This window comes from Vombatus ursinus, unplaced genomic scaffold, assembly GCF_900497805.2.
Source record: "Vombatus ursinus unplaced genomic scaffold, bare-nosed wombat genome assembly UNPS02014784.1, whole genome shotgun sequence".
NCBI lineage: Eukaryota > Metazoa > Chordata > Mammalia > Diprotodontia > Vombatidae > Vombatus > Vombatus ursinus.
In genome coordinates, this window is record NW_020954562.1 from 4209193 (window position 1) to 4232957 (window position 23765).

Below are 23765 nucleotides of genomic sequence, written 5' to 3' on the forward strand. Positions count from 1 at the left end.
TTCTATTCCAAATTTGTAGACATGTAAGTGGAATTTATTGTGCAAAGCTATAAAAAATGACACAAGACAGGGGTAGTAGAAGCTAGGTATTTTAACTCCTAGACCTATTTCAAAGTATTGAGTTAGAAGGCTTCTGAAGTTTGAATGAATGTAGTGAATATGTGGTAATCTAATCCAGGGACAGACCAACTGTAACCAGTGTGACAGGGACACTCGAGGCACTCTCATCTTTTTTTCCCTTTCCTGTCTGCCTTCTTACCTGCCCAAACTTTAGGCTTGCTAGATGATGCTCAAACCTCATGTAGCTTTCTAGGACAAAAAAAGATCTTTGGCTTCTATACATCGAATATATATTTCTACAGTATATTCCACTAATCCATTCTCTCTGCAGTCAGATTTTGGAAAACTGTGGTGTATGTACATTGGTGAGGTCACATGAATGTCCTTCAAAATAACAAAATTTTACTTGCCCATAACAGTTGGCTGACTATGTAAAACTAAGGAAATCCTGGCAGTAGATCATAACCCTTCTCTCCAGATTAGCTCAAGGGAACATTTTGCACTGGTGCATCCCTGCTTCCAAAAGAGAAATTTCTTCTTGCATAGGAGAATGAAATACTAGAGTGTGTTGAGCCAATTTAATAACCAGTTTCTCTAATACTAAAATAATGGAGGCTGATGAAAACAGGCTGCTCTGGATCTTCAAGTCTCTGTAGTATTATTGGGCCATTCCTTGCTGTTGATCGGTTTTCCTTTTTCTTTCACACCACGTGAAACCAACAGATTGCCAATTTCACCCTTAATCTGATATTTAAAGCCTGTTTCCAACCTGTCTTTCCAACCCTACATTCCAGCCTAACTGGCCTACTTGCTACTTTCCCCATGATGACATTCAATCTACCATCTCTATGTCTTTGCACATGCCATCCCTCCTCCCTGAGGTGATCTTTTTTCTCACCTCTCTGCCTTGTAGAATTCCTGGCTTCCTTCATAGCATAGCTCAGATGCCAGTTCCTACATGAGTGAGAGCTTCTTTAATATCCTCTCTCCCACCCATTTAGTGACCCTCTCCTCCCTTGATTTTGCTGCAGATTTACTCTACTTTTTGTATATACTTATGTACTCATCCGTGTCTCTCCCTCCCAGCAGAAGGGACGTGAGCTCCACCTTTTCAAGGAAGTTGCATGAAGGCTACCATTGTTTGGTTTTTGTCTTTTTAGCACCTAGAATTTAAGAGGCACTCAATGAATGCTTCTTGAATTCCCCCCAAATGTATAAAATGTCTACCCATATAACCAGGCAAGTTGAACAGCCACCCCCAAGTAATTTTTTTTTATATCAGCACCTTGTTACAAGTTTGCAAAGGGCTTTCATGTTATTGAATATTTCATATTCATCTTCACAACTGCCCTATGAAGTAGGTGCTATTATCCCTATTACAGATGAGGGGACTAAGGCTGAGAAAGATTAACTTGTCAGTTACTGAGGCAAGATTTGAAGTCAGGTCTTGGGGACCCCAAGTCTAGCACTCTGTCCCCTGCCACCTACCTTCTTACCCTAGGACAGCAATTTTTAGCAGTGTAAAATTTCATAGGCAATCTAGCACATCTTGTTTTCTGTCTGTACACATGTACACGCACATGTATGTGCATACACATACATGTATAGGTAGGCAATATGTGCATGTGTATATATACACATGTATGTATAGGTGTACATGCATGCATGTGTTTGTGTATATATGCATATTTTGTGGGGTGTTGGGAGTAATGACTCATTTGGCATTGAGCCAGGAGCCCTGAATTATATGTGTATACTAGTTTCTGTTGCCAAGCATAAATAGCCACTAAAGAGAATGAAAACCTGATTTGGATGCTGAAGCCAATGCTAAACCTCTGAGGAGTCACTGCTGCTGCGCTGTATGGTTCTAGTTTTTCTGCTGCCTGGAATGGCCTTGCCCGAAGCCCGTCTCCTGTGTCTCAAGAGAAATGCGGTTACTAACACAGTGCAGCTCAGCAGCAACAGGCCGATGGCTCCCCCTAAAACAAGTCCTGTGCTTCTTGGCGTCTTCACGCCTGCCATATCTAACCCTGGCTGCTGGTCATGTGTTCCCATTGGCAAAAATCCCTTGTGGCTAAAGACAGCCTTGGTAGAAAGGACCAGGGCCACATGCTGAATGTTGGTGCCCCTGTTTGGATCTGCATTGATGTCTTGAGTCAGGGTAGGGGCATCTGAGTTAGCTCTCCTACTGCGTTTCAAGGAAAGGACCCCCGCCAGGCTATTGGCAGGGATAGGCATGTGTTGGTACTCTATGCTTCTCTTCCCGATGCCTTTGTTTGCATTTTCTCTTGAGCGGACAGTATAAACTGCTTGGAGATACCACTGTCTCCCAGCAGCCACCTTTGAGGATAAAAAGAAACTGGTTTTAAGCAGTATAAAACATAAGTGAACGTACTGAAAAAGGAAGTTAACTGAATCTGGGGGGACACCTGGCAGGACTGTTCCTACCTGGAAGAGGGCTGCTGAGGACAGGCTGAAACCATCAGATCCTGACTGTTTCACTAAAGGAAGTGCATCTACATGGTCAGCGGCTAAATGAGCGTTGAATGACACATTTTGAAATCTCCTGGCCTGTGTCTCTGGCTGAGCTCTATCCTAGGAAGGCAGGAAGAATTTTATGCTTTACTTATCAGTCAAGGAAAGGTCAGCCTATCAGTTTATTTCTCAGATTAAATTATTTATAGAACACAGAGTTTTTCAGGAGGCCCTGGTAGGGTAACAGAACCCTTGATTTTAAATCAGGAGCCTTAGGTTGTAAAACTGACTACTCCCTTTACTAGCTGTGGGATCAAGGCAAGTTGCACCTTTTCTGGGGCTCAGTTTCCTTTCCTTTTTTTTTTTTTTTTTTTAGGCAGTTGGGATTAAGTGACTTGCCCGGGGTCACACAGCTAGTAAGTGCCAAGTGTTTGGTCTGAGGCTGGATTTGAACTCAGGTCCTCCTGAGTTCAGGGCCAGTGCTCCATCCACTGCGCCACCTAGCTGCCCTTGCTCAGTTTCCTCACTAGCAAAATGAAGATAATAATAGTTTACTACCTACCTAATAATAATTTTAACAGCTAACAATTATATAGAACTTTAAGGCTGCAAAGTACTTTACATGTTATCTCTTCCTAATAATAACTCTGTGAAGTAGGTGCTATTATCTCTATTTAACAATCATCATTATTTATTTTGTGTCTCACCCATTTTACCTTATGTTGTTATGGGCACACAGCAGATGGTCTTGTTGGATAAAGAGGTGAATGATTACATACCAGTATCTTGAATCTGTGCAGGAGAGAGGGTGAATCAGCCAGGCATCCATAATCTTTATTTTCTGGGTTGTACTTGGGTACATACCCATCAACACCAGTGCAGAGGAAGACTTTTTCAATGTTACAAGTGAAAGTGTTACCAAGATTCTGGACAGGGTCCACCATAACCCGGCCATAGATCATGGAACCTAAGGAAGAGAAAACAAGACCGGTTTTGTAACATGGCAAATAGCTTATCATCTCATATTCTGACAGCGTGCTATTGGTTCTGAATGTGACATTTATTTTAGAAGAAACATTCAACAAGAGACAGCTTCTCTTTATTACATGAAAACTTGTTTGTGCTTTGAATGTTACAAACAGAATTTCCTGGGACTTTCTGAGGGGGGCTGCAAGAACGGGTTTCTGAGATTGGGGTAGAATCTTTATTCCAGGTATTAAAAGTAGAATGAATTCTTATTTGCTTACTTGATATAAATAGGATCCTGTAAGAAGGAAAAGTACACTAAATGGCCTTTGAAAGGTCATTCTAGTTCTTGGTTAGGATCTTTCATCATTAAAGGCTTCAATTTCCTTTAGCTTGCAGTGATCTAATCTAAGATGGATGATCTTCGAGACTAGTGATACCTTATTGCTTATTAAAAAGCTAGGCAGCGCAGAGGATATAGTGTGGACCTAAACCCCCGAGTTTAATCCACCTTCAGACACGTACTAGCTGTGTGAACCTGGGCAAGTCATTTAACCTCTTTGCCTCAGTTTCCTCAACTATAAAATAGGCGTAACAATATCACCTACCTCTCGGTATTGTTATGAGGACTAAGAGAATATTGTAAAAATAGCACAATGCCTAGCACATAAAAGGTGCTTTAAAAAAAAAAGCTTATTTCCTTCCTTCTCTCCTTCCTTGATATATAATGGCATTAAAATATCCAAACACAATAATACACGCTTAATTATAGCCCTGGAAGAGTCTTTACCTTCAGAAAAGGCTACATCAGATCCTTCCCCAAAGCCCGTGGAGTCATCAGATATCCAGAGATCTTTTTTGGAGAAGAGAAACATTCGAGTGTTTAGACTGAATTCAGCTGCTACTGGGTCACTGACCTTGAGGGTGGGTGGGGAAAAAAAAAGAAATGTGTTTACTGAAAATTAGACAATTAATTCCAAAATGAAACTATAATCTTCTACACAAAAAGAGTTAGAAAACAGTTCAGAAGAGACTGTTTATGTCTAAATGACCCAAGTCATTCTACGGCATTATGGTGGACAAGGTTCCCTCCAATTACACAATAGTAAAACTTGTGATTAATTTTCACCATGCAGTGACCTGGTTGTGTCTTTTGCATCTTTGTGTTCCCCACAGTGCCTCCAGATCACATAATATGTGATCAGTGAATGTTTATTGAATGAATATCTTTCATATTCTTATCACTGCCAATATAATTTAGTTAGCAGAGATTAGGAATACATAATGAATAAATAAATATGCATTATCTTCCTTGGAGAGCAAAATGTGGCTTTATACAGAAATATGAATTCTACTTTCCCTAGAGTGAATAAGCAATAGATCAACACTGGGGACTTATGATGTGCAAAGCATTGCAGGGGGTATAGAAATATGTAAAATAAGGAACAACCTAGTGAAAAGGGCATTGGATAAGAAGGAAAGAGATGAGGGTTGTAATCCTGGCTTTGGCTTTACCAACTTTACTAGTTTGTGTGACCTTGGAAAAATAATGTAAACTCTCTAAGACCACTTCTTGTCAAACACTATACAAATATAATGCACTGAGCAATAGAACACAATTTCTGTCCTGAAGGGACTTAGATTCTAGTTGTTGAAATGAGATATAAAATGAGATACAAAATGTTAAATAACAAGGAAGGGTATTAACTTCAAGACAAAATGATAGAAGAGGTGTTACGAAAAAAAGATAAAGAACAAAAAAAAATTTATGTAATCTTGGCAGTTTTATGTGTATTTGTAAGTGAAGCAATATGGTATAGTCTTTTCAGTCAGCAAGACCCATGTTCAAATATTTCCTCTGACACATACTACCAGTGTAACTGTGGACCCGTTGCTTCTGACCTCATCAGAAACTGCTCTTCCCAGAGTTACCAATGATCCTCTTAATTGTGAAATCCAATGGTCTTTTCTCACTCCTTATCTTTCCTGGCATCTCTGTAGCATTTAACACTGTTGACCACCATCTCTGTCTTGTATTCTCTCCTCTCTGAGTTTTTGTGTCACTGCTCTCTCATTTCTTTTGACTTGAGTGGACACACCTCAGTCTTCTTTGCCAGATCATACTCCCACCCACTCACTGTAGGTGTACCTTTGGTCTCTGTCCTGGGCTGTCCTCTCTATTGATGATCTCATCAGATTGATGATGACTACAACAGCCTAATTGGTCTCCATGCCTCAAAGCTCTCCCTATTCCAATCCATTGTCCACACAACTGATACCTTCTCAATACATCAGCTTCTAGGGTCTCCTCATTCCCCAAATTACCTTATTACCTCTCTCTCTTTCTCTCCTTCTTTCTTACTCTTTCTCTTCCTCTTCCTTTCTCTTCTCTTTCTCACATCCCCATCTGTCCATTTTTCTTTCTCTCTTTCCATGTGTATGTATATTTGTATTTACTGAAGTGTGTATATATTATTTTTCCTGATACAATGTAAACCCTTTGAGGGGGTAAGGACTGTGTCATTTTTGTCTTTCTTTATATTCCCATTGCCTAGCATAGTGCCTGGCACACAGTAAGTAATTAATATATCCTTGTTGATTGATTTGATCTCAGTGCTCTCAGGCAATTCTCTAAGGCTAAGTTACAGATGAGGTGCCAATCTGCATTGGTGAAGGGAGTTTTTGCATTAGGTATCCCCACTTTTATGAAATTACAGTTCTAGATATAAAATATATCTTCTCCTGCATCTGATGGCACAATTTTTAATGGTGCAGAGTTGCAGAGCAAGGACAAAGTTTGGATAAACCTCAGTAAATGTGGCGCCACGAGGATCGCAGTAGCCAAGTGGAAAACTTGAAAGATCAGTCCTCTCCCGAGGCATATTTCTTACCTGTTGGAACCTGATGTCAAGGTCAAAAGTGATCGGCTCCTGGGGGTGACATATTATAGGAAGAGTATACTCCTGTTGTGGGGCCGCCACGCATGGGATAAGCTTGATGGTGTAGGTCCCAGAATAGTCCCGAATCTGTCCAAACACACTGAATTAGAATGAGCAGGCAAACAGGCCTTCCTTGAAAATGGGCAAGTCTAATGTTGTTGATGATGATGATAATAATAGCTAGCATTTATATAAAGATTTAGGGTTTTTAAAGCACTTTATATATATTATTTCATTTGATCTTTACAACAGTCGAATGGGGTAGTACAGTCTCAGACACTAGCTGTGTGGCCCTGGGCAAGTCACTTAGCCTCTGTCTGCCTCTATTTACTTATTTGTAATATGAGGACCAGAATACCACTTACCTATTGGGTTGTTATGAGGTTAAATGAGATAATATTTGTAAAGTGCTTTGCATACCTTAGTGAGCTATATAAAGAATGCTAAATGTTATTCTCATTTTGCTGAGGAGAAAACAGAGGTTGGGTAGGCTTGATTGACATGCCCAGGGAAGGGCCTAAAGCAGGATTTGAACTCAGGCCTTTCTGACTCAAGTCTGTTACTCTATTCACCATGCCACTAAAAAGGAACAAACTGATTTCAGGCCCTTCTGAAAAGGAGAGGCCCAGAATCTTGCCTCATTCCAGTCAACTACTCAAGCTTCTTATATGCATGCATTTCTGGGCATCCTTGTGGTGAAGGATAGATGCCATTTGTGATGACTGTATCCTGTTTTTGGAAATCAGGATTCTAAGAGGAACTGAGCAGTGCTCCCACCTTGCAAATGCTCCTTCCTGTCTGATACCAGAGATTCTGCCTGCTTATATCTCTAATATCTATGATATCTGGGGAGACAGTGAGGTGGTTCAGTGGATAGAGTGCTGGACCTGGAGTCAGGAAGACCTGAGCATGTGACCCTGGGCAAGTCACTTAACCTCTGATTGCCTTAATCCACTGGAGAAGGAAATGGCAAACCACTCCAGCGTCTTTGCTGAGAAAACTCCATGGACGGTGTGGTCTATGGGGTCACAAAGAGTTGAACAACATCTATGATAATTGTGTCCTATACTTCTATACTTAAAGGACCCATGATTTTCTTCTTGTGGATTCTCCTTCTTATTAATGAAAATTGAAACCTCTTAAGGTCTTATTATTTATGAGTTGCCTTGGCTGAAGAAAAGCTATCACCGTTTGGCAGTGAGCCTCTCTGAATTTAGCATGGGTTGTTCTCCAAATGAAAGCTATACGGTTCCTCACAGGCAGCTGTTCAAAGCCTTTGCAGCTTGGGACCTCCCAAAGCATGCATCTGGATGGCATTGCCTTTGAAAACCCACAGTCACATCCATGTCATAATAAGGACTGTCTTAGAGGAATGTGTCCCATATTTCCTATTTAATAATAAAGGCTATGGGACTATAGATTCAGACACACCATTCAAATGGGACTTCAAAGGCCACAAAGGCTAGTCCCTACATTTTACATGAGGAAACAGGCACAGAGAATGACTTGTCCAAGGTCATGATGAAGAAAATGTCTGAGCCAGGATTTGAACTTGGCTTTTTCTGACTCCAAGTTCAGTAGTCTATCCTTTGTGCTACCTGACATCTTCCATCTCATGAATGTCTAAAGTTGGTTTGGTTAATTTTGTGGGAGGTTTTAACAATGTGCAGAAATAAAGAAAGGGATAAATGAGCAATTGACAATCAAGCTGTATTCCTGAATTTTGAGCAATTATATCAACTTTGTATATATTTTTTATTTACAGAGCCCTGTAATGGCCTCTCTTATCAGATGCACATGTTCTGCAGTTTTTCTCTATAATTTTGATGCTATGAATAATCAGAGGGAAAACAAATATTATCTTTATTACCTGACACTGTTCTGATCTCTCTTCCTCCAATCTACCCAAGTAGAATCTGACCCACTGTATAAGCTCTTCTTTCCCATCCTTTTTAAGTGACCAAAGCAGAAGTCTGAACACAAAACTTGAGGATTAATAACAGAAACACCTTTCTTTTTAGATCTCCACTCATACCCTGATTTGTAAATGTAAACTCACAGCAAAGTCAGAGACAAAACCCCACTGCTGCCTTGGCTGGTGGAAGGCTGGCTCGCTCCTCAGGAGGCTTAGGGTGAAGGTGAGACCAGGGTGATCCATAGACATCACCATTGATGTCAGAGACATTCCTAGGCAGAGAGAACAAGGGCTGGGTCACAGGCAAGAGCAATGCTATTAGGTAATAACAACTCATCCATGGTACCAATAAAAGAATGGAGACTTGTGGATAACAGGTACTAAAAATAGTCATAGCTTCATAGGATTTGGAGATAGAGGAGAACTCAAGGATCGACTAGTTTAGCCCTCTTGTTTTATAATGAAGTAATTGGGGCTCAGAAGGATGAAGTGATCTCCCCAAGGTTACAATGAGTGAGCAGCAGAACTGGGATTCAAACCCAGTATCTTTGTCTTCAAATCCAGTGCTGTTTCTACAACACCACAGGGGAGGAGCCATTTTCCAGGTTCTTCCATTTTCTCTTCCACAAAAAGGACAGAAAGATCTAGGAAAGCAGAAGACCTAATCTGTCCAGATTACTGTGATCCTTCTTCTCATGTCTGGAGTTCTACCTAGGTCTTCTATCATTTCATTGCAAGTTGGTGCTATTTCGGATGGTGTGTCATAACTCAAACTGGATGACCGTCTTACCATGACAGGAACTGAATGGACCTCTTACCTGGGTAAGATGTTACAAATTGTCCTCGGAACCGGATCTCTGTCTGGAAGTTAACCACCAGCCGTCCTTCCTCATTGATTCGCATGCTGGTTGGGTGAAGAGTTCCTAAGCAGAGGAAGAAGTCAAAACAACAAACATTTATTAAGCATCTACTATGTGCCAGGCACTGTGCTGTGTTTGGGATACAAAGAAAGGCAAAAACAGTCCTTGCCCTCGATCTCACATTTTAATGGGGGAGAAAACATGCAAACAATTGTGCACATGCTGTACTATACTACATATATATATATGTATATATATACACACACACATATATGTATGTATATACAAATTTGTTTTCGTTCAGTTGTTTTTCAGTCATATCTACTCTTTGTGACCCCATTTGGGATTTTCTTGGCAAAGATACTGGAGTGGTTTGCCATTTCCTTCTTCAGCTCATTTGATAGATGAAGAAACTGAGGCAAACAGGGTTAAGTGACTTGCCCAGGGTCACATAGCTAGTAAGTATCTGAGGCCAGATTTGAACTCACAAAGAAAAATCTTTCTGACTCCAGGCCTGGCACTCTCTCCACTGCACTGTCTAGCTGCCCATACACATCTATAAACACATATACACATCTGCATACAAGCATGTATATATGTATCTGTAATACATACACATATATATGTGCATATACACACATACATATACGTAAATATACATACATATTAGCATTGAAATCAGGTCTTCCTGCCTCCAGGCCCAGTGCTTTATCTTCTGGGTCACCAGCTACCTCAAACAGTGACTTCTGTATTTTATCCTGGAGGTAATAATAGGGAGCTAGCAGAATTTATGGAGTGGAGGGTTGTGTGGTTGGACTGTATTATTGGAAGGTCATTGGTAGCTGGGTGGAGGAGAGCTGAAATGAGGAGAGACTTGAGGCAGAAAGCTATTGCCATTGTCCAGAGATGAGGGGATAAGGAAATCCTCTACTCAGCACTAGGATGGGAAAGAGGGAATCCTGATGAATATTGGTTTATTATGAAAAGGTAAGTTCCTGCTGATTTTTCTTTAGAAGCAGATTATCTACTCATGTCTCAGTGCATTCATTATCCTCCTGGCTTTGCGTGGAACAGCTTTAACTGAATTGGGCCCACTGATCTTGGGTTCTTTCTATTCCTAGTAGAGTTTTCTATTGGTTTTCCTGCATACTTTCTTAGAACTGGATATAGCTTAGTTCTAGATGCTTCTGTTCTTTGCAGTGTTTTATGATGTCGCTCTTGGTTGTCTTGGCTCAGTTATGGCATCAGTTAATGTCTAAAACATGTTGTCTCTCTCCACAACTGACTCTGCTTACCAGAGGAATAACTCAGACAAGGTAGCCAGGACTTTGCTCCAGGGTCCAAGATTAAGAGGGTCATGACAACATTGGAAGACCTTAAACAACTGGGCTTAGAATTTAATGAGCCTGAATGGGGTTTTAGGGACTAGATTTGTGATTTTTGCAGGCCTGTAGGGAGCTCCTTTACCAATGCAGGCTAGGATCTTCTCCGCAACCTGAGTCCCAGAGAGTAGCCTAGAGAATTAAGATCTTAAAGTCCCTGGCCGGGGTCACCTGTGACAGTGATACAAGTCCAACATAGGGTCAGAGGTAGGACTTGAACCCAGATTTTCCTGGCTCCAAAGCCAACTCTCTATTCATTAAGTCACACTACCTCAGGCAGCAAGAATAATTAATTAAATTAATCCATTAATTAAATCAATTAGTTAACTAAAGTAAAATTTGACTTCTAATCCAGCATTTGAATTTCTATTGTACCATACTCTTTCCCAAAAATGAAGTTACAGTTTCCCACAGGAGAAGCACTATATAAATATGATTTTTTTCTTTCTTCTTCCCTGGAGTAGTCCTATACACACTTACCCTGAAGCTCTGATCCTGGGGGACTGCCAATGCCTTCTTTCCATAGTATGGCAGTGTCATACACAAAGGTAAGCCTCAGCTCAGATTGCAAGTCGAAATGCATCCAGTCCCCCCCAGCTGCCACTGGGGAATGAAAGACATAGGAGACAAAGAGGGGCACACGCAGGGTGACATAGGACTGCACAAGGTTTAATACCTGAAAAAATGAAAAATGGAGAAGGTTAAGACCCGTACACATGGGGATGTGGGAAACCCCACAGACCTCACCTCCACAGCTTTAAGCACCAGGTGAAAACCATCCAACGTTGCTTGTTATTTTCAGATCCTCCTATTCTGATGAATAAGATATAAGCTCCTTGAGGTCAGGCACTATTCATTTTTGTCTTTGCCAGGTAGTGCAGTGGATGGAGCACTGGGCCTAAAGTCAGGAAGAGTCATCTCCCTGAGTTCACATCTGGCCTCAGATACTTACTAGCTAGGTGACCCTGGGTAAGTCATTTAACCCCATTCACCTCAATTTCCTCATCTGTAAAATGAGTTGGAGGAGGAAATGGCAAACCGCTCAAGTGTCTCTGCCAGGAAAACTCCAGATGGGGTCCTGAAGAGTCCTACGTGACTGAAATGACTGAACAGCAACATTTCTAGCACCTAGTGTATTGAGTCAGGCATAGTCGTTCCCTAGTAAATGCATGTTGAATGAATGATCATTAGTTGTTTTCATTTTCCTTTTGGGTGTGTCTGTCCTTTATTATATTCATAGGGAAATGTTGGGATAACAGACACACACATATGTGTTTCCCCTGGAATGCCAACTCTCTAGTTGGGTCTGATTTTTAATAGATTCTCTCTACCCTGGATACTCTCCTACAGAGACACTTCAAAGGTCTATCCAAAAAGGTATCATTCTCCCAGTTGGTCACCTTTCCTCTCGGGTCTCAAACAACACTTAATTTTAAAACTCTGTACTGTATTTATCATGTAATGTTATGGAGATCAGGTGTCCTGTCCCATAGAAGAGGGTAAGCCCCTTAGGGATGTTTATGAAGAAGCACCGTGGAATTGTTGGGAGACCGCTGGACCTGGAGATAGGCAGTTGGATTCCACTTCTGGCACTTGACTTACTCTGTGACCATGAGCAAGTCACATAATAATTATTATTATAGCTTGTATTTATATAGTGGTGTAAGGTTTGCAAAACACTTGATGCTCATAACAGTCCTGTGAGGTAGGTGTTATTATTATCATCTCCATTTTGCAGGTGAGGAAACTGAGGTGATTTTCTCAATGTCACATAGCTAGTAAGTATCTGAGGCACGATTGGATTCAGCTCTTCATGACTCCAAATCTAACATTATCCACTTTTCTACCTAGCTGACATTAGCTTACCTTTCCAATCCTCAGTTTCTTCACCTATAAAATGGGGGAATTGGCCTATATGATCACTGAGATCTCTTCCTGCTAGAGCCAGAATGGCATAGTCAGTAGTGTGCCAGATCTGTGGGCAGGAAAACCCATTGGTATCAATCTTGCCTGCAGCGCCTGTTAACTGTGCATCTGAAAATAAATCACTTTATCTTTCGAGACCTCAGTTTTCTCACCTGTAAAAGTGTGATGATATCTGTGTTACCCATCAGAGTTGTTACAAAGCCCAAACATGCTAAACATTCGCAAAGCCTTTTGCAAACTTGAAAGTGATAGATACCAATAAGTTATTATAATTTTAACTTTGTAACTCCCTCAGTATCTTGCATGCAGTAAGCACTTAATAAATGCTTGCTGTATTGCAATGTGCTGTACTGTATTGTAGTGAGACACTAAGTCCCATAAGCAGTTTGTTTTAAGGTAGAGAACAGGATAGTGTGCTCCAAACCTCCCACTGGATTCTATATTTTTCTTTTGCAATATCCAAACATGTGACTGCTCATCTGGGATATTTGATATCTCTGGGGAACAGACTGAAACATCCCCTGCTTTTCTAGTCCTCCAACACCTACTCTGCTCCATATCCTCTACTATTTAACTATACTGGCCTACTTGAAATTCCTCAAACATAACATTCCATCTCTCAGCTCTGCAGTATACTCTGTCTTTTCACCTCCACTTGTTGGTTTCCCTGACTCTCTTATTACTCAGCTCAAATTCTTTCCTTTTCCTTCCAGTTCCTAATAGGGTGCTATTAGCAGGAGATCAGGAAAACCCTGAGTTCAAATCTGACCTCAGACCCTCAGTTCCCTCAGCTATACTGACCTCAGACACTCACTAGCTGTGTGACCCTGGGCAAGTCATTTAATTTCTGTCTGCCTCAGTTCCCTCAATTGTAAAATAGGGATAACAACAGCGCCTATCTCTCAGGGTTGTTATAAGGATCGAATGAGATCATTGTAAAGTGTTTAGCAGAGAGACTGGAACATAGTAAGTGCTTAAGAGATACTTGTTTTCTTCCCCCACCCCATCTGTACTGTATATATCTTGTATGTTCAAGAATTTGCGTGTTGTCTATCCCATCAGAATATAAGCTCCTTGAGGGCAGGGCCATAATTTTGCTTTTCTTTGTACCCCGAGTACCTGGCCCATAGTAAATGTTTAATAAATGCTTATTCATTGAAATCAGGATAATGCCATAGTTAAGAGAGAGGCTCTAAGTGTTAAATGTGAAAGCCTGTGTTAAGAGAAAACGTGAGTATAGAGAGCAATGTGACTGAGATGGAGAGCTGAGGCCAACCATGCCCTCCATTTTCTTTCCATCAGTCTGAGAGCAGGTGTAATGATAATAACACGCATCATTGTACACCATTCCCTGGCTGCTTCTGCTTTGGGATGGCATTTAGAATTCAAAGAACTTTCCAAAGAAAGTGTTGACTCAGGGTAGGGGAGATCTCTGTCTTGTAGCTGGGGAACTAAATGCATCTGGACACCACAGGCACACGTGCAGATATGCAACTTCCTAGGAACTTATCCCTTCAATTTCTTAAAAAAATAGTTTCCTGCCTTAGGTCGAGGATGATTTTTATTTTTAATGATTTCTCAGCTTCTAAAAATAATGCTACTTATATTTTAAATTTATATAGTATTGTGAAGTTGGTCAAGCACTTTTCTATACATTGCTTCTTCTTCCTTTTTATTTTTTTTTTGCTTTTTGGTGAGGCAATCAGGGCTAAGTGACTTGCCCAGGGTCACATAGCTAGTAAGTGTCAAGTGTTTTCTTTTGAGTCCTCACCAGACTCACAGAATTTTACTGTTCCAGCAGCCATGTAGTCCAACCTGTACCTGTAAAGAATCCCTTTAACCACTTCCTCAACAAGTAGTTATCCTCACAACCCTGTGAGACAGGTCCTATAGGTGTTATTATTAGTCCCATTTTACAGATGAGAAAACTGAGGCTCAAAGGTTTCAGCTATGCCTCACAGAGGGAGTCAAGTATGAGAGGCAGAATTGGAACCAGACTCCAGGTCCAGCATCCTGTCTCTGCACTGTTTCCCCATGTTATGCTGCCTGTCTGTCTTGGTTATTCTTGACCATTTACAGATCCTTTGAAAGTTCAAAGTTCCCTAAAAAGAGCTGCTAAAGAAGCCTGATTTGCCTTTTTGTCACCCAAGAAGTATAGAATAGACTAAGTATGCAGGGTCCTTCTTCCCTGGGTGCTATACTCTACACTACATATAGTATATATGTATATATAGATATATGTATATATATACACACACACACACACCACACACACACACACACACACATTTTATATACACTCTACACTCTACACTACTCTACGCTATATAAACACTATATAGATAGTGAGAGATAGTGTCTCATGACTAACCAGCCAGCCTAGTCTCCTCAGTAGAGACTTCTCCCATTCATCTGAATGAAGGAAGCTAGTTTCCTCTAGCCACACGCAGAGGGAGACAGACAAACAGGGCCTAGGTTTCAAATCCTGACTCTCTTGGGAAACACAAAGATGAGAGAGATACTGCCCTCCAGACCTAGACCTGAATGGACAGGTCTTCGGGATGACACATGACTGATTCAGATGAGCAGACAGCAGGCAAAGGACCCCCAACACTATGGATGCAGAGGTCCTTGGTTTAACCAATTTTACAAGCCTTCTTGCTGAGGAACCCCTACGTTTCTTAGTGATCACTTGCTTAACACGAGATAAGGAGAGGCAAGGTTAGATGGCTCATGCCAGACCTTAGCCACTGTGTATCTTTATAACCTATTCTGGCACTTGAGGAGGAGGGAGCTGGCAAATGATGAGGGCCCTTCTCAGCAGCATCTCTCCCACTGGTGCCTGAGCACTCACAATTTCTCTGTTTTCATAGCTCCCTCCCACTTGTATGATGGAGAGATTTTTTTTCCTTTTGTGGGGGTTGGAAGTCTTGCTTCTGCCAGCCTCCACCAACTGTCAACTTCTCAGGTATCTCTACGGGGGTGTAAAAGTAAGGGCAGGGAATCTGGGATGTAGGGTTGATAGTGGAAAGTTGCAAAACCTTTCAAGAGAAATCCTTTTGTTTATTTTTTTTATTAGTCCACCTTTACATAGCCCCCTTTAAGGGGTTTGTTAAAAAATGCTTGTAAAACATTTTACATTATCTCATTTGATCTTTACAATAATGCCATGAGACATGCACCATTATTATCCTTTATTATTTATTTCAGATGAAGAAACTGAAGATCTGAGACATGGGGTGATTTGATCCACAGTCACATAGCTAATAAGTGTCTGCCATGATATTTGAATCTAGATCTTCCTAAATCAAGTCCAGCACTCTATTCACCACACCATACTGCCTCTCTGAAATCCTTTTATTTCTAAGAATTTTAATTTTTCAGGAGAGGTAGTGGGACATAATGAAAAGAACATGAGCTAGGAATTAAAAAATGTGGGTTCTAGCTCTAACTGCGTGGCCTTGGACTTCCCCAAGGGAGGCCAACCTCTTGGGACCTCACTCTTTTCATTGACCAAGCAATCAATAGCCATTTACCAAATGCCTCCAATGTCCCAGACATTGTGGTAAGGTGACAAAAGAGGAAATAGTCTCGCTGTCAAGTAGGGCTCACCTTCTGTGAGGGAGACAGCATGTACATATATAAACATGTACAGAAAAAAGTACAAGTAAACACAAGGAAGATAAAGGCAAGGTAATCTAAGCTGGGGAGATGAGGAAAGGCTTTGTATAGAAGCTGGCACTTGAGCTGGGTCCTGAAGTAAGTGAGGAAGTACCTTCCAAGTATGGGGGATGGCTGCTCCAAAGGGATGGAGATGGGAGATGAGGTGTTATGTGTGAGGAACAGAGAAAAGTCCAATTTGGCTGGATTGTAGGATGTGGGAAGAGGGGCAAGGAGAATGATGTATGATGAAGCTAGATTAGAAGATCAGGGCTATGTTGTTAAGGACATTAAATGCCGCAGACAATAGGGAGCCATGGAATTTATTGAGTAGGCAAGTGACACAGTCAGACCTACACTTAAGGAAAATACTTTGGTAGTGGTGTGGTGAACTTGAGCTGGGAGAGATTTAAGGCTGGAACACCATTTAGGAGGTCATTGCAATAGTTCAGGTGGGAGGTGATGAGAATGTGAGCTGGAGGGATGACTGGGTAAGTCATAAGAAGGGATGGATGTGAGATACTGTAAAGGTAAAAATTACAAAATTTCATAACTGATTAGATGTAGTGAGTAAAGGAGAAGGCTTAATGGTATGTAATATTCTGTTTGATTATCATGATATTTATGTTTCTTGATATAATACCAGACTTTTGAAGATTAAAAAACTTTTCTAATTGATTAACTAGTGAGGTTCATAAAGTCAATTCATATTAGATGAAATACCTCTGTATGTAAATTACTGCGCTTATGTTGGCATCTCAGATCCTCAGTGCTTCTGTGACTCATGGATAGAGCATTGGGCTTAGAGTCAGGAAGACCTAGGTTTGAATCCTTCTCTGACACCTGCGTGTTATGTTAACCTATCTGAGACTCAGTTTCCTTATCTAAACAATGTGGATGAAAGGCAATAGGGGATACAGGCCATGATATTGACCTTGGAGTCAGGAAGACCTAGGTTAAGTCTCTACCTCTGACACATACTGTCAAGTGACCACAGGAAAGAAGTCATGTTGCCTCTCAGTTCCTCCATATAACTCTCTGAGACTATAAACTATAGACAAGTGGCCTAACTGTACCAGTGAAGGGAGTTTCCACTCTTGGAGTTCCCTACGTTGATGAATTATAGGTCTAGAAAAAATATGTATTATAATAACAGTGAGTGTAGTGCTTACCCTGTGAGATAGCCTGTGTAACTCTTTGTAGCATGAGGTAGATGTAAGATGTTATTATGATGCTGCTTCTCTGGTTCTCCCCCCCCCACCAGGGTGCAACAAATACCTTCTCTATGAAACATACCTGGCCATCAGTGCTAACAGAGCCACCGCAGGCTGTTAGGAGTTCTGACATGTCATAGTAGTTGTTGAATTCCCAGAGGCAAGCATCATGATTAAGGTTGTGGTAAAAACGGAGGGTCTGGGCAGATCTCAAAGAAGTGTTGTACTGGTAGGGTAATGTCTCGCCAATTATATCTGCGCTCCTCGTATATTCTGTGATGAAACCATGCCTGGTCTGGATCTCACTGTAGTCTAGGAGGTTGGAACACTTGTGGTTGCCCACCTGAGTCCCATCAGGGCTCAGCGTCAGCTCGAAGTTGGACAGAGGTTGAGTGGAGATGACTGGCAGCATTCCTGAAATATGATACAACTTGGTAAGCCTGACAGCCTCAAGTGGGGAAGCACACGGGGAGGGGGAGGGAGAATCAGGGTTTTAGGAGAGAGATGTCTTGAGTAGGAAGGAATTAGGTAACCTGAGTTTGTGACTCTCCGTTTTGCCACTGACTTGGTCGGTCATTTTCCAGTCAACTCTTTGTGACCCCATTTGGGGTTTTCTTGGCAAAGATACTGGGGTGGTTTGCCATTTCCTTCTACCGACTTGGTCCATGACCCCTAATAATTCATTTGTCCTCCTGGTGAATAGAAATTCTTGCCTGTAAAGTGGGGGCTCTGCTACCCACCGGCATGGACCTTACCATCCAGGTGAGGCATCCTCACAGTGAGCTTGATCAGGTTGGGGTAATCAGGTTCATCTGGTCCAGTATAGCGGATCCTGGCTGAGAAGGGTTCAGCTCCTACCGTTCCAGGCATACGTGGCTGACAGAGGCCTAGGGAAACATAAACTTGTGAGAATGTAAAGGAAATTGGGAATTCTGGAAAGATGAAGACAGAAAGTAATGCATGCAGATTTATTCAACCCACTGACTTCTATCTACATTCGACTCTTGAGGATTCCTGGTTTAGTTTGGGAATTATCTAGGCTTTCTACTTCTACCTCTATTTGATTCTTGGCCAAGCTATCATTCATTAGCACCTCTGCCAGAACAGATATGCAGGTAAAGGAGAAATATTATCCCTGTAGTTCCATTTCCAGCTGTGATGAAAGGTTGAGAGAGGGAAGAGTTGGAAGCTTTGTTTAAAATGAAAACTGGAGTTAATAATGGTGGTGCTAATTATTCAATGCAGAATTGGCTCAATCAGTCCTTTAAGAGGAAAGGGAAAGATCAATTTGAATCAGTTTGCTCTCTTTCGTTAGTTGCTTGGTGCTTTGTGCATGGTAGACATTCAAAGCAAGTTTGTTGGATAGAATTGGTATCTTTGGACCACTTTGCCATCTTCTCCTTTACCTTCTGAGATTCTCCTATTGACTACAAAGGAATCTGTTAATACAAAGGGAAAACTCATGATGGGGGACCATAGACAAATACAATTACCCATGCTCTGAAGTTCAGGCCAGAACATCAGAGTAGCTCTAATAAGATGAAATTCAATAGGGATAAATGTAAAGTTAGGTTAAAAAAATCACCTTCACAAGTATAAGATGAAGGTAGTATGGCTAGATAGCAGCTTGTCTGAGAAAAGATCGGGGGGGGTGTATTTAGTGCACTTTTGAGCTCAATATCAGCCAACAGTGTGATATGGCAGCCAAGAATACTAGTGACCCCAAGTTCAGCACAAAAAGTCATCTCTGGACATGTTACTGAATAATATCTTGAAGTTCCTTCCAGTCCTATGACTTCATGAAATCACCTATATACTCATGTATTCACACCCATATATGTAGATAGGTATTCAAATGATTGACTAGGTTGTTTCAAAAATAACGAGCTCCCATTTATCTAAAGTGATTGGAGAACGGTGGTGTTCTATTCAATTGACAATTCTGATAAAAATGAGCGTGTATACCACACCTAGGCTATCCATTTTCAAAGAAAGGAGACATGCACCAGGTCATCTTTGACAATTTCAGTGGTCCTTCAGGGTCTTGAAGATCTTATGGCCACCATTATGAAAATGAGTTATTGTACATCAGAAGGCTTACATGAACTGATACAGAGTGAAATAAAGAGAACTAGAAGAACCTACACCAGCACTACAAAAATATAAACAAACAAACAAAAAACTAAAAGGAAGTTGAACTCTGAGTAACTGTAATGACCAATGACGGTCCCAGAGATGAGATGATGAAACATGTTTTTCCTTTCAGTGGAGATGTACAAGAATGAGAATGTAGAATGCTGTCTACACTGCCAGATATAGCCACTCTGTCATCTGGGTTTGCTAACTGGTTGTGTGTATTTTTTTCCTTTTTTTTTTTTTTTTTTGCATAAGCGAAGGTTCAGTGGTGATGGTGGAGAGATATACAGAAATGTTGTGAAGTAAAAATAAAAAAAATTAAAGTTATGGAATGATACTGTAAATACAGAAGTTGTGAGATTGGCTTGGATCTGTGTCCATCCGCTATTGCTTTGGTGAGTGAATCTCTGACATTTTCTTTATTAGTCATTTGTTTCTTTCTCAGAATAGAGGAGGCAAAATGGACAAATGCACAAAAACAAAAATCTGAATTATTGGACCTTTTTCTGGATGCTTGAAGTCTAGATAAATGGCAGGTTACAATTATCTCCTACATGTAGAATCCATTTGACATACACAAGCTCTCCGAGAGTTCAAGGATTATAGTTTCTATAATTCCCTCTTCTTAACAGGAAGTCCTGGGATTTCCTATTGTACTACGGATTACTCTTCATTATTATTATTATTTTTTTTTTGGGTGAGGCAGTGGGGTGAAGTGACTTGCCCAGGGTCACACAACTAGTAAGTGTCAAGTGTCTGAGGTCAGATTTGAACTCAGGAATTCCTGAATCCAGGACTGGTGCTCTATCCATTGTGCCATCTAGCTTCCCCATAAAAGGATATGTACCTTTTTTTTTATTTTTATTTTTGATGAGGCAATAAGGGCTAAGTGGCTTGCCCAGGGTCACACAACTAGTACGTGTCAAGTGTATGAGGCTGGATTTGAACTCAGGTCTTTCTGACTCCAAGGCCAGTGCTCTGTCCACTGCTTCACCTAGCTGCCCTGGATTACTCTTTAGAAGCTTATCACTCACCATCTTCTTTGCTGACAGTGATGACTGAACTCAGAAGCTCTAGCCCCACATTGCCGCTCATACTAACAGCTCGTGCAGCACACTGTACCCTTGACCCAGCTCGGAAGTAGATGGAGTCAAGGGTAATAGACTTGGTGTTGGTGAAGAAAGTGTCCGCGTCTATTTCTTGCATGGGCCTGGTGACTCCATTGCTGCTGGCTGGAGCACCAACCAGCCACCGATACAGAGTCAGGGTGTCATTAATGTTTTCCATTGCGCAAATGGACCCTGTCTTGTCATAGTCTGAATATTTGGAGTTGCACGCCTAGAATGAGAAAGAGAAAAGGTGGGGGGAGAGAAGCAGTATATCTTGAATTTATAAATTATTGTATATGATTTGTATACTCATGTATTTACAAACTAGAACTTATTGGCAAGTATGGAGCATACAGAGAAAAAAAAACACAGTCCCTATTTTCTAGGAGGGGCAACTAGGTGACTCAGTGGATAGAGTGCCAGGTCTGGAGTCAGGAAGAATCCTCTTTCTGAGTTCAAATCCAGCCTCAAACACTTACTAAGTATGTGACCCTGGGCAAATCACAAGACCCTGTTTGCCTCAGTTTCCTCATCTGTAAAATGAGCTAGAGAAGGAAAAGGCAAACCACTTCAGTATCTTTGCCAAGAAAACCCCAAATGAGGTCATAAAGAGTCAGACACAAATGAAGTGAAATTATGAGATTATGTTCTATTGGAGGAAAATAAATGAAAAAAATATATAAAGTTCATACAAAGTAATTGGGGTGGAGTAGGCATTAGGGAAGGCCTCATGAGTAACAACATTTGAGATTAGCATGTATGTGCATATAAGATAAGCTAGTCTATATTACAGAAATTCAAAAATATCAAGTCACTTAAGCAACATAGAACTCAGGCATTACAGTAATCATGGAAATTAGCATGGGTTAATAAACCAAAGGCCCGAAATGAACTAGGACAGGCCTAATGGAAATCAGGTTATGGGTGAGTAGGAGTTGAAAATTCAACTGAGAACTTTTTCTTTAAGCAGCTGATGCTTAGCCTATTGCAATGGCATCCTAATTAGTCCCTTCCCCTCCAATCCATCTCTGGCAGCAGCTGCCAAAATTTTATTTTTTTAAGTGCAGGTCTGACCATGTCACCTCCCTATCCAATAAACTCCAGTGGCTTTGTAACGCCTCAAGGATAAAACAAACACTCCTCTGTTTGGCTCTTAAAGCCCTTTACAACTTGGCCCTATCTTAGGTTTCTAGCGTCATTAGCCATTCCTCACTCAAGGCCCAGCCAAACTGTCTTTCTCTCTGTTTCTCCCGGGGGCATTGTATCCCTGTTTCTATGCCTTTGCATTACCCATTTCCCAAGTGTGGAACGTTCTCCTTCTTCACCCCCACCTCAGATTCTCTCTCTTCCTTCAAAATACAGCTCTAACAAGTCAAGTCAACAAGCAATCCTAAATTGCCTACTATGTGCCAGGCACTGTGCTAAGCACTGCAGATTCAAAGGCAAAAACAGCAATAACAAACCAATCTGCTTTCATAGACCTCAATATGAAGCCTTTCCTGATCCCCTCAACTGCCCTCTCTCCTTTATTACCTTTGCATTTAACCTTCTTGTATTTAACTTGTATTTACTGCATATACTTATACATGTAAGTGTCATCTTCCCAATAGAGTGTAAGCCTGGAGAGAGGGATTTTTTTCATACTTTATATTTGTATCTCAAGTGCCCAATAAAGGGCCTGGCACACAGTAGGCACTTAATAAATGCTGGCCTGTTTAACTGATTGATGCTTGTTACTCTCAGGTATATCATACCTCTGGCACTGATCAGTATGGGAAGCAAAATAAACAATAATAATAAGTAATAATAATAATTATGATAGCTGACATTTATATAGTGCTATAAAGTACACAAAACACTGCATATCAATGACCACATTTGATTATTTCAAGAGATCTTTTGGGTGGACCAAGAGATTTTTTTAGCACGGAGCAGGGCTCAAGCCAATGGGTCCTACCGTCACACACACAACAGGGTAGCCGGCTGGGGGGCTGGGTTTCTCTTTGGTTGCAGATTTGTCATCGTACATGAGGAGTGAGACCACTTGGGGAATGGCTGGAAAGGTGACATCTGCAACACTGTCCATTTCTTCGATGTACACGATGGCTTTATTCATCTGAAATATACAATAAGAAGGACTGTTAAAGGAAAGACTTTTCCAGAAGAGCAGAGTTGGCAAAACTGGAATCACAGGGATGATTTTCCATAGTGTTTCATTCTGATTTTTCATTGCTTGTCTGCCTGTTTTGTTTGCTCACACTCTGATTTGGGTGGGTTACGTGGGGCCACACTTAGTGGCTCCAAGGGTTAAGAGCCTGGATGCCCAGAATCTCACTGGTGTCATCAATATATACCATTTATTTCTTCTTGTTTATCAGCGACAGGGGCAAGAAAACCACCCAAAGATGACCACAACTGGGACTTTCATTTTTATGTCCTGTAGTCAGGAAAGAACCAGAGGACCGTGAAGTTTCTCCTAGGAATTACCTTTATTGCTTCTCTCCAGAAAAAGATCACGCCTAAAGCACCTATAGTAAATAAGCTCTCTTCCTCACTCTACTGATCTTCATGGATATTAATTCTGCAAGCTCCTTCAGTCACCTGTCTGAGTGATTAATAATACTCTTGGCAAAGAATTCTGGTTATGATGTGGAGTTGTCCCATGGAACAGTGATTGGCACATAGTAAACAATGAATAAATGCTTGTTGATTAATTGATTGATGGACGAGAGATTAGACTTATTCTGCTTGGCCCCAGTGGGCAGAACTGAGAGTAAAGAGTGAAAGTGACAAAGAGGCTAATTTAGATTGGATAGAAGAAAGTTTCTAAGAATGAGAGATAACCAAAAGTGGATTGGGCCATCTTAGGAGGAAGTAGGTTTCTCTATCCTGATGTGTAGAATGTATTTATTTTTGGAAATGACCAATATAAGATTATGTTTTCCATTTCCTTTTTTTCTATGTCTCTGCCTCTCTATCTCTACCTCTGTCTCTTTCTTTCTTTTTCTCTCTTTCCTTCTTCCTTTCTTTGTTCCTTTGTTCCTTCATTCATTCATTTGTTCATTCTGTTTCCTTTTTCCTTCCTTCCTTCCTTCCTTCCTTCCTTCCTTCCTTCCTTCCTTC

At 41.0% G+C, this 23765-nt stretch overlaps 1 protein-coding gene across 1 annotated transcript in view; it reads right to left on the minus strand.

Annotated features, from left to right (window-relative positions):
• Positions 1–1887: 1887 nt before the first annotated feature.
• FREM3 (FRAS1 related extracellular matrix 3) overlaps positions 1888–23765 on the minus strand; it is a 123489-nt gene continuing 101611 nt past the window's right edge. The window contains exons 13-24 of the mRNA XM_027866815.1: positions 22600–22758; positions 20568–20871; positions 18153–18284; positions 17480–17811; positions 11078–11273; positions 9174–9278; positions 8500–8627; positions 6393–6527; positions 4292–4418; positions 3315–3502; positions 2509–2655; positions 1888–2400 (exon numbers count right to left, since the gene is read on the minus strand). Coding sequence (XP_027722616.1) covers positions 1888–2400; positions 2509–2655; positions 3315–3502; positions 4292–4418; positions 6393–6527; positions 8500–8627; positions 9174–9278; positions 11078–11273; positions 17480–17811; positions 18153–18284; positions 20568–20871; positions 22600–22758 — 2466 coding nt within the window. The remainder of the gene's footprint in view (positions 2401–2508; positions 2656–3314; positions 3503–4291; positions 4419–6392; positions 6528–8499; positions 8628–9173; positions 9279–11077; positions 11274–17479; positions 17812–18152; positions 18285–20567; positions 20872–22599; positions 22759–23765) is intronic.